The sequence below is a fragment of the Podarcis filfolensis genome (genome assembly GCF_964270895.1).
Source record: "Podarcis filfolensis genome assembly, chromosome: 8".
NCBI classification, from domain to species: domain Eukaryota; kingdom Metazoa; phylum Chordata; class Lepidosauria; order Squamata; family Lacertidae; genus Podarcis; species Podarcis filfolensis.
Genome location: NC_139611.1, coordinates 60,678,047 through 60,689,868, shown reverse-complemented (window position 1 = coordinate 60,689,868; position 11,822 = coordinate 60,678,047). Strand labels below are relative to the sequence as shown.

The 11,822-nt window shown below is 45.0% G+C and overlaps 1 protein-coding gene across 1 annotated transcript in view; it reads left to right on the top strand.

Moving 5' to 3' along the window:
- Positions 1 to 473: 473 nt before the first annotated feature.
- SMIM12 (small integral membrane protein 12) overlaps positions 474 to 11,822 on the top strand; it is a 34,466-nt gene continuing 23,117 nt past the window's right edge. Inside the window, exons 1-2 of the mRNA XM_083625659.1 lie at positions 474 to 553; positions 2,193 to 2,302. Of these exons, the coding sequence (XP_083481785.1) occupies positions 2,296 to 2,302 (7 nt within the window). The 5' untranslated portion in view covers positions 474 to 553; positions 2,193 to 2,295. The remainder of the gene's footprint in view (positions 554 to 2,192; positions 2,303 to 11,822) is intronic.

The window sequence follows — 11,822 nt, the reverse complement described above, 5'->3', positions numbered from 1 at the left end:
GACCTCCTGATAGGACGGTATCTGCAGGCCCTTCCCTCTCCTGCAGAATACAGTAATTGGTTGGGTATGCAGCGGGTGAGGCATTCTTTTAAGCATCCTGGACATTAAAGAGGCCTTTGGAGGAAGCTGTACCAATGAGGATGCTACCTTCCTCCTGGGCCTTATTGACTACACTTTCTGTTCTAACTGCTGATGTTTTTCGAGACTAGCTTTTCCCAACAAGGTTCTCTCCAGATGTTTTGCACTACAACTCCCATCAGCCTTAGCTAGCATGACCTGGGAAAGGCCACTGTACCATTTTCTTCTGTTGTTTCTTTTAGTTTGTTTTGACATTTCTACACTGTCATCTGTTTTCTTCCTTGTGGAAGAAAAGCAGACTAGAATTATTATTGTTATTATTATTATTTTAAACACTCATAAATAAAACAAATGGTGGTTGCCTAGCAACATCATCTCAACATGGAAGTGGCTGAGCAAGGCAACCCGTGGTTGCCAGGCGATAGGACCCTGCAGCAACACATAGCTGAGAATGGGTAGCATGCGGTGGGTTGAGGTGAGCAGAAGGACAGAGGGAGGACCCATAACCTCCTTCCTGAAAACTGACCACCTCTTAATGACACTCGTATGGGTCCACCAGAGGGTGGCTGAACTGCCACACCCATAATCTCTGAGCATTGGTCCTGGTGGCTGCGGCTGATGGGAGTTGGAGTCCAACTAAATAAAGATATTGTAGAACTGGAAAGGGGCAACTGAAATGTTCAAGGGGATGGAAAACCCCCTTATGAGGAAAGGTTGCCGCATTTGGGACTTTTATAGTTTAGAGAAAAGGCGTTAGTTTCAGAGAGAGGAGGCAACATGACAGAAGTTTAAAAAATTATGTAAGAGGTGGAGAAAGTGGATAGACGAAATATTTTCTCCCTCTCCGCTAGCAATGCAGCTGAATGTTGGAAGAGTCAGGGCAGACAAAAGAAAGTCCTTCTTCACACAGCCCACAAACTGTGGGACTTCCTCCCACAGGAGACTGTGATGGTCACCAACTTGGATGGCTCTAAAAGAGGGTTAGACAGATTCATGAAGGAGAAGGCTATGAATGGCTACTAGCGAGGATGGCTCTTCTCTACCTCCACTGGTAGAGTCTGTATGTCTCTGAATGCTAGTTACTGAGAATCACAAGTGGGGCCTGTGCTGCTGTGCTCAGTTCCTGTTTTGGGGCTTCCTATTAAGGGCATCTCATTCAGCATGAGAACAGGAGGCTGGACTAGATGGGCCACAGGTTCTTCTGATGTTCTCCTTGTGACCTGGGCAAATCTCTTCATATGTTCTTAAATTCTTAACAATGTCTGAATCCAGAACTGGGCAGATCCAGAACCGGCTTTCTGCCCTCACTCCTGTTCATCCATCCATTCTGAGCAGGGCCTTCCAAGGCATTTTGGCACATGAGGCAGACCCCAAAATGGTGTCAGGGGAGAAGGAGTGAGGGAAGATCTACATTAGGAACAAGCTGAGGGAAGAAAGATTGGCATTGGGATCTGTTTCCCTGGTGGATCCTGCCACTTGAGGCAGTCACCTCACCTTGCCCTCATGGGAGGGCTGGCCCTGCTTCTGAGGTACAGGCCTCAGAATTAGGGGGCCTGAGGCATCCTTGGCTTCCACTGCTCTTAAAGCTGCCATATTCCCAGGCCTGGTATCAACAGCAGGCAACTTTGGGCAACCGCCTGGGTCCTCATGCTGCACCAGGGCCATTCTGCACTGATACCTGCTCTGGGCAACCAGCCATGAACAGTGGTGGGTGGCCATTTAAATCTCCCATGATGCCAGAGGGAGAAAGTCATTACATCAAGCACTCCTGGGCATTGTGGGAAAGTTATATGGCAACCTGCCACTGTAGCTCGCTGGTATATGAGGAGCCTACCAGAGATAATTCTGCTGGACACCACTTCCAACCCAGAGCTGACCTTGTGTATTTCAACCAGGCCAGATGACTGTATTTTTACACCCTGGCAAAAGCCCATGGAGAAGTACACCTGTGGAACACTTGCCTTCCCCAGATCTCTTTAAAGATTGGAAGATGTAACTCAGTTGAAAACAGCAGCCTTAGCTGTTCTGATCTAGAAGGAGAGACCTAATGGTTTTATTCATTCAGGTATGTTGAAAACTTATGTTTGCTTGACCCTGTTGCATCACATCTGTAGGGCGAAGTATGGATGGTTTCAGAGAGCCCATTACTTGATCACATTGCCATGCAGAGATAGCCAACATTTAGGTGCACCTAACACCCCTATCCTGACCAAGCACATGATGGGTAAGTAAATCTCCACAGATTTTCCCTTTGTCCATGTAAGGAGCAAGGTGAAGCCAGAGCCACTCCCTTATTAAGGGAAGCTTGCATTCAGAAGTGCATTGCAGTTAATTTACCACCGCAGTAGGTTATATGACATTATTTGGAATTGTTAATGTTATACTGTTATCGGTTATACTAGCAAGATGGAACTTCCATGTGCAGCAGCTTAAATTTATTTTATGATATACCAGTAAACTGTATGAAATAAACAGCTAGAGAGCTGCTGCCAGACAGTATATACAATAGCTAGATGCACCAATGGCCTGATTCTACAGGAGGCAGCTTCCTATGTCAAGTCAATTCCTGTTTAAATTTATTCACAATTAATTAATAAATAAATTAATTCTCACCTTTCCTGTCTTCCCATTTGCTTAGCACAGGGCCTGTGGCTCATTCCACCAGCAACTCTGTGGGGAATTTTGAGGAATGTTAGGCTGAGAGCAACTGCCCCAGGGGCACTTGGGGAGAGTTTGGTAGCTGAGTGTGAATTTGAACCTGCTGCCTGTGTCCTACGGCAAATGCAATATGAGAGGGGTTGGTTCTTTCAACTGATGGACTCCTCCAGATGACTTGTTCATTGAGCATTCATCCTGATATGCTTGCACGAAGCATGCAGGAAGGTTTAACCCATGGAGGCTGGCCCATTGGGGAAATTGGGGCACTGCCCCACCAACCTCAGCCTGCCCTCAGCCAATCCACACCAGCCTGCCTTGTCACTTACAACCACCAGTCAAGAGAGTTCTCCTGCAGGCCAGCTTCCTCCTGCTTGGTCTCCAGGTTGCTACATACAACTCAGGAGGGCAGAGGATGGAGATAGAATTAGATGACTGTCCCTCACATTAGCTCTGCCTCTGCCTACTGTTGGTCTCTCTGCCTTCTGTCCTTCCAGTCCCAATGGGCATATCTGGTCTTTATTGAGTTATTATCATTTGGATTTGTGTACATGGAGGTTATTCATTTTCCTATCTATCAATTGTTGTCCTACACTTTCGGATGCATTTCTCCATTACTTTCCTAACTGAGAAAAGTCCACCTGCTTCTTCTTTTTTTTAAAAAATGGATTTGTTATGCCAGAGCCATTTAATCTACTTTAATTGTGCAAACCCAAATAGTATGTGATTGAATCCTCCCAACCCAAAATAGTGACAATCTGGAAGTGACCCATATTTGCATAAATGTGTTAAGAAGGGGTTAGCAATGTGGCTATGAGGAATGCCCCCCCCCCATTTTAAAAAAATAAATCCAGAGAATTGTCACTAGTCTAAACTTTTTGCTTTCCTTGAACTTCCCTGTTGTTTAGCAGGGGCCTAAACATCAGCCTCAAAATTTCACTCTAAGTGAAACTTGGGAGCATTTTATGGATGTACAGACTAAACCCACCTTTAACGATGTTACTGAAATCCTTTTGGCCTTTCGGATGTTTCATCCAAGCAAGAATATCTGTATCTGCTTTAGAATTTCGCTTTAGGCAAAATTTGGCTGTTGGCTCTAATGAGCAGGACACGACATTCAAGGAATCTCACCTCCCTTTGTATTTCAAAGTGATGGCTTCATATTAGATGCGCCAGGTTAGTCAATGGAAATTAACCCGCTCTCTGTTTCGTTCCGCTGAAAGATTTGAATGGGCCTGTTGGGCCAGAGTGCCTTCTAGTGGTGGCAATAACACTCTGCTTTCCTTCTCAATGAATGGAGTTGGTTCTTTTATGTAGCTATTGTCATTCATAAGTGTTTGGAACTTCAGTGGTCACCTATATAAATACCAAAATCTGTTTTCAGGGCTGTGTTTCACCTTTGAAACAGATGAAATCATAAGAACAACAAGAGTACCTCCGAATATGTGCAGAGTGCATTTCCTCATTGGCACCTCCATTATACATCTTTAGGCACCAGGCGAAAATGTTCCTCTTCAACCAGCCCTTGGGCTGATTAACAGTCTATGCCCTTTAAAACGTATTTATTGGAGGGGGGGTTGCTGGTTTGCTTTGTTTTTATTCTTGTTTCTATTATGTTCTCTGTGGTTTATTTTGTATTTTGATGCTGTGAACTGCCCCAAGATCTTCGGATGAACAGCGGTATACAAAGTTAATTAATTAATAATTGGTCATGTTGACTGACCTGATGGGAGCTGCAGTCCAATGACAGCCAGAGTACAACAGTATTCCCACCCTTGATTTAGCCCAGTGCTGTCTACTCTGACTGGCAGTGAATATCCAGGGTCTCAAGCAGAATGTCACTTGCTATTGGATCCTTTTAATTGGAGATGACAGGAGCTGAGCCAGAGACCTTCTGCATGCATAGCAAGTGCCGTGCCATTGAGCTGTGTTGTTGTTTTTGTTTAATCATTGAGTCGTGTCCGACTCTTCGTGACTCCATGGACCAGAGCATGCCAGGCACTCCTGTCTTCCACTGCCTCCCGCAGTTTGGTCAAACTCATGCTGGTAGCTTCGAGAACACTGTCCAACCATCTTGTCCTCTGTCGTCCCCTTCTCCTTGTGCCCTCCATCTTTCCCAACATCAGGGTCTTTTCCAGGGAGTCTTCTCTTCTCATGAGGTGGCCAAAGTATTGGAGCCTCAGCTTCAGGATCTGTCCTTCCAGTGAGCACTCAGGGCTGATTTCCTTGAGCTGTGTACACAACGCTATTATAGTACCTTGTATTGAATGTCCAATATAACTGGCTACCTGCTTTCCAGGTCTCTCTCTTCTCCCTCCTCATTTCTTACCAAGTCTTGGGACTGAACTGCAACTGAGCTGTGATCCTAGTGCATCACACTCACTTTCCCATTATTTGCACCAATGGACACAGGCCTTTCCATTCTTCCTTTGAGTGTCTTTGTGTGTGTGAGAGAGAGAAAGAGTTGGGTGGGGGAAAGTCAAGAAACTCCATTTTCATGCCCACCAAACATGCTTGCCAAGTCACACACAGGTTCAGCTGCTTTCAAGAGATTTGCAGAGAATAGTCCATCAAAGCAAACGTACAAAGAGTGCTGCCTTAAACTAGATATAACCAATTCCCAAACTATGGGAAGGTATAAAACGGAAATGGCAAATATCTCCCTGGGCATGCTGCTTATAATCTAAACCAATTTTTATTTATCTGCTTGTGAGTTCCGTTTGGCAGCCCCCCCCCCCATGATACGTGAGCAGACTCAACAGAAATGTGAATATATACATAAGAACGAACTGCGGAATATTTTTCATGGACTGCAAAGATCACTGGAGACATTATCTGCTTGCTGTTTGATTCTGCAAGGTTGCTTGATTCACTGTTCTGCATGCCAGGTACCGGCAAGTCACCACCCACTTGCAGTGAGCCCCAGTTCTGTGCAAGGCAGATGTCATAAAAGGCAGGTGGTGCAACTGGACATATGGGAAACTGGCACATATAGCCATGAAGCCATTTATGCATATAGCCATTTATGATGGGAGAGTGAATGGGGCCCCTTCAGCAGCCACCACTATGCAAATATTGCAGAAGCCCTCCAGAAGCCCAATTCACTTCCTCAAACTGGCTTTTGAATTCCTGCAGAATAAAGTAACTAACTGAGAGAGAGTTCATCAGGTGTGGACTTTGGCAATTAAATATGGCACCTTGTGCAAGGCCAAAATTTGGCGCTCACAAATGGATAGTCTCAATTATGGATCTTCTCTTTTCAATTTTTAGCCCCCTCAGCTCAGTGGGCTCCCACGTTGCCCAAAAGCTGGCACTGGAGAGAGACAGATACCCCAATAGAGCAAGGAGCAGGGCAAAGGGCCCCCTGCCCTTAAACTTTTACCTGTCACTCCTAGAGAGCAGAAGAAGTAAAATTTTTTCCAGGCATGTGTGAGACTTGCTGTTCAATTATTCCCCGTTTATTCCTTTCGACAGCGCCTGCCTCCCTTTTCAATATGCCATATAATTTGCTAATAATAATAATTACAGTGATCGCTGGCCCAGAGTGCAAAGAGGTAATCAACTCCTTAAGCCCTGACTGTGCACTACTAAAGAAAGGGAATGCAAAAAAAGAAAAGAAAAAAAGAGCTACTCAGCCCATAATTATTCAGCCTAGCCAGTCTAGGGTTCTTTGTTCACCTCCCTATGATGCAATCCCAATGAAGGTTTCTGATATACTGGAGGACCATGATGGAATATCCTGAGGGAAGCCCAGCAAATCTGGGTCAGATTACTTTAGCAGCTCTATGCCATCTTAGTTCCCTCCAGATGTTTTGGGCTGCAGCACCCATCAGCCAAACCTCCAGAGGACACTAGGATTGTGGAGGAACAGCCAACATGGTGCCCTCCAGATGTTGTGGACTGCAACGCCAACAATTCCTGACTGCTGGCTATGCTGGCTGGGGCAGGTGAGAATTGTAGTTGAAAACATATGGAGGGAACCCCCATATTGGCTACCCCTGTTCTACACCATTGCCATTACATGATGGAAGGAAGGTGGGATATCAATATGATAAACAAATCTTTGCCTCCCATTCCCCCAGGATTCAAAAATGGTGGCCCTGCTAATAAGGAGTCCCTACCCTGTATTGTATCTGATTGCTCTACCAACATTTCCCAGGATGCTTTGGGCCACTGTCAGATAACAAAACACTGAGCTAGGTGGACTGTTTGTCTGACACAGCATGGCAAATCCCTCCTGTTTTGATTACTCCTACCTGCAGAACCAGATCAGCCTTTGCCAACCTGGTGCCCTCCATGTTTTGGAGAACGACTCCCATTAGCCACAGCCGGCAAAGCTGTGAGCTCCCAAATTATGTTTGTTTTTTCTCCTGGACTCTGCACAGAATGCATCTTATTTGGCCTGTGGGGGAACAGAAATAGAATTTGCCTTAGTTATGTGGAACAAACACCACCTGTGACTAGAGATGGGGACATTTTCAGTTTCTATTTATCTCTGTTTCTCATTTTTTCCATCTTAAGTTCAGTTCTACATCAATTTGCCATTCTTTTTTTTAAATCCTCATGAAAGAATTAACCAGCATTTTAGCTCACATTTCTCTTAATAAGCACCCATCTGTATGCAATTTTGCCTAATATATTGTTATGATTCTTTTAATAATCTCTACATTCACTGAAGGGTTAGAATTCAAGCAAACTCATAAATTCAGAGTGTCGGCTTGCTGGGGGTGGATGCTGAAGAAACAAAAGGCTGGTAATGGCCTGGTTTGTTTGATAATGGTAACATCAGACCCTCTACCCAGTAGCTTTTTGGGGTAGGTTAACCACTGGCATGATGTAAGCAACAGGAAAGAGAAAATGCCCTTTGCAATGAGAAACAGAGATACAGAGGCTGTCAGGGTGACGGGGGAGGAGGGGCCGGATGCTGGAAGCGGAAGGGGAGGAGTTGCTTTCTGCAGGGGCTGCTGGGAAGAAGGGGGAGGAGGGCAGAACTCCATGTGGGACTGAAGGGCAGCAGTCAGAGATACAGGGAGGTGGCATTTAGGATGCGTCTAGATCCATTGCTGCACTGCTGGGAAGAACAAGCTCCTCTTGGAATGCAACTGCTGCAAACTTTCTCTCCATAAAACTCAGGTGTAAATATAGGTAAATAAACCATATTTCATAAAGACACTAGGCTTGGTCATGCCTCATTCCAAAGGACACCAAGACCCCTTGAATCTTGCATCGCTCGACAAAGATTGGGCAGAGAGTGTAACAATACATAATCTTCAATGCAATTTTGCCTGAAACAATGCATTTTTGTATGTTATTTTCAATAATATTTTGCCCCTGTATTTTAATGTTTGGACACATTGTTGGCTGCAGAAGTTTGTTACAAAATACAGATAAGTGCCAAGTTTCGAAAGGTGGCTCTGTTTCCGTTCTGTATTGTTTTGGAAAGTGCAAATCTAGCTGGGTTTGCCCTGAAATACAGGTTTAATTGAAATTCTCCCCTCTATTTTCATAAGAGTTTGCCACCTGCTGATCTTCTCAGGTCAAGTGTCGTATGACAAAGCAAGGAGCATGCTGACCCCGTGTGGTGTAGTGGTTAGCGTGTTGGACTAGGACCTGAGAGACCAGGGTTCGAGCCCCTCCTCAGCTAGAAAGTTTGGACCAGAATTCCCATCAGGCCTAGGCAGTCCCTGGATAGGACCATAGTCCAAAAATCATGGATAGCCCCATCTCCAGGAAGGCTGACATATGAGTATGAAGGCACACATGCCTACCCAAAGCCAGCATCACTCTCTCTTGCAAACAAGACAACATAAAGCATTGCTGTGTACCATTCTGTGACTTGCCGTTAGCGATAAAATGAAGCCTGAAAGACGGGAACAGTTTCCTTCCATTTCCAGTGCCATGTTATTAACAGTTGTACAAGGTTCCTGCATTAAAAAAAGGAGGGGGAGGGAAGGTGGAATTGGGCTTAATCCCAGGAGAAAGGGGAACTTCCTGCACTGCATCCCATTTTGACAGTGGATGGAGCGCCTCTCACCCTCCAGAAAAGGGAGGGACTGAGTGACATCCTTGTCTCAAATCCTGGGGATCCACTGCTGGTCAACAATACTGAGCTAGATGGACTAATGCTATAAGGATGCATCCAATGTATCTTTCACTTGACACTGTGGCTTCAGGTCTGGCAAAACCAAATGCATCTTTATGTTATTCATTTCCACAAGATGGGATGATGGCTGCCTAGTGCCAACGTGTGCTGGTGTTTTTTTTAAGTGGACCTATGAGCTTTTATGGTGGCTAAAAGACTTATATTGTATTTTGAGCCTGGAAAGATAAATGCCCATCATCCAGGGCGTTTTTTCTAGCCAGACCTTGCCGGAGCTCAGTTCCGCAACTTCTCAGGTGGGTGCGATTGCCATGATAAGAGAACAAGGGAGACGTTCATGGTGAGTTCTGGCACCTCTTTTTCTAGAAAAATAATACTGCCACGATCTATTATGAAATGGTTTGAGGACCTCACTGCCCTGGCTACGCTCAAAGGGCTTTCATATAGGTGTCAATCTATTTGGACATCTGAAGTGCTGATTAAACTCGAATGTTTAATTTAAGATTCACATTGTGATGGTCACAGTACTTGCAATATGAACTGATGGTGATTAGCATTATTTGATGATGATGAATACTTTTCTTATATTTTTCTTTCTCCTTCCAATTTCCTAATTTTTCTTTTCTCTTCCTTTCCATATTAATAAAACGAATAAGAAAATGGGATTGTGGAAACAATGGACTCTTTAGTATAAGATGCAGGGCTCACAGCTTCTGAGCATGTTGAAAATGCCTTCTTAGCTTCAGGTTTATGTGCTGCTAGGTCTCTCTCTGTCTCTCTCACCCCCAACACCCACCCACCCTTTCAGGCTCTCTCCAGTCTCTGTGCAAATGGAGCAGATACGGTAACTAAGGAGGAGTCGCTTGTTACTAAGTGGGGGACCGACCGGAGATATACAGAGAGATAACTAGATCATCCGTTGCTTCCATCCAAGCCCTCCTTTATCACAACTACATAAATTAGAATGAAAATTTAATTTGGGGCTTTGAAAAATTCATGCACAGTCAAAGCAGCGATGCCAATCTGCTCCAAGTTTGAATGTTTCCTTCATATTATGAAAGAGTGAATGGATCACATGTTGGTGTTGATCCCTTGGGAGAGGATTTAAATATTAACCCCTTAGATATTAACTTAAGAACTGGTGAGATCATTAGATCCCCGAGATTGTCAGCAGCAGCTCGTAATCCCATTCATGAAGCCTGTTCAGTTTGTGATCTGGCAGGTCAAATGCAGCCCACTTCTTGTGCCCATTCAGATACTTTACCAATGCCAACAACACCAATACCCTGCTGTTGCTCTTCATGGGGCTGGAACAATGCCCCGGAACTTCATTTCCAGGCCTGAGTTTAGCAAACTTCACCAGCACCTCAAATTTTGGGGATTGTCTGGTCTTCTACTTGTGGTACTGCTCCTCTGGGGTTGCTTTGTTTCAGCCTGTGCTTCTCCTGATACTGTTGGACTCCAGCTCCCATTATCCATAGCCAGTGTGACCAGGGATGATGGGATTTGTAGTCCACAAACATCTGGAGGATTACAGGCTCTCCATTCTTGCTTTATTTGCTTTTAGTGGTGTCATTTTGGCAACTCTAACATAATTTGCTGTTAGAGTGGGGAAAGAAGGATGTATATCTATGGACTAATTGCTAAAAGAATATGACATTTGTTTTATAGGAACACAGGAAGCTGCCATATACAGAGCTAGATCATTGGCGCATCTCCCCAAGTTCAAGGTTTGGGTACTAACATATGCAGGCCCTATGCAGCTCAGAACTAGGTTACTTGAGAGACTGCAACATAGAGGTGACCATGGTCTTTGGGACTTTAAGCATGGTTTGCTTAAAGTCCCCAAAATATTAGAAGCCCACTCCACAGTTTTCAGTGTGGCTGCCCCGTTCTGTGGAACAGCAACACTGCTGAGATACACCATAGGCACTCACTCTCTGGAAACAACCAAAGACATGTTTGTTTCAACAAGCTTTTCCAGCTGGATGAAAAGGTTTCTGACTTCGGTGTGATTTCCCCCCCAAAAAACTATCTATAGCCGTTTTTAATGGCATGTTTGCAAATTGCCTTCAGACATATGTAAAAGGTGATTCATTAAGTAACAACAACAGCAACTCAGTACTTGATGGCAATACATCTCCAGGTTTTCCAACAGGGAATGGAGATGCTGGGGTTCAAACCTGGGGATCTTTCTGCATGCTGAGTGTGTGCCCTACCATTGGGCTCAGGACTGTCTAGGCAAAGTGGCATGCAAAGCAGATGCTCTAGTCTACACTGAGCTATAGCCCTTCCTAAACCTTAGAGGCAATATTAGGCTGGAGTGCTGCTGATCTCTTTGCAGAACCTGCTGTCAATTTACATTCCTTTATGTTCTACTCATCTATTTCCAACCTACCCAGCAAAGAAAGGCACTCAAGACTCGTGTTTTCCTAGCAGGCTTTTAGTTGCTGATTGTCATTATGATTTTTGATAGGCTCCTGGTGCTGCTGTCTTCTTGTTCTGTTGATGCTGCTATTTATTTCTGTACAGTGGACGCTTGGGTTGTGAACGTGATCCGTGTGGGATGTACATTCGCAACCCGCAGATGTGCGTCTGTGCACGCGCGGGTTGCGATTTAGTGCTTCTGCGCTTGCGCGACTGCCAAAACCCGGAAGTAACCCGTTCCAGTACTTCCGGGTTTCGGCGGGTCCGTAACCCGAAAAAACGCAACGTGAGGCATTTGTAACTAAAGGTATGACTGTATTTTATTCATTTCTGTTGCATTACATGGTGTTTGTTAGCTACCGTATTTTTCGCCCTATAAGACGCACTTTTTCCCCTCCAAAAATGAAGGGGAAATGTGTGTGCATCCTATGGGGCGAATGCAGGCTTTCGCTGAAGCCTGGAAAGCGAGAGGGGTCGGTGTGCACCGACCCCTCTTGCTTTCCAGGCTTTGCGCAGCTCTCCGCAAGCCGTGGGAGCCCGGCGCTGGGCTCCCACGGCTTGT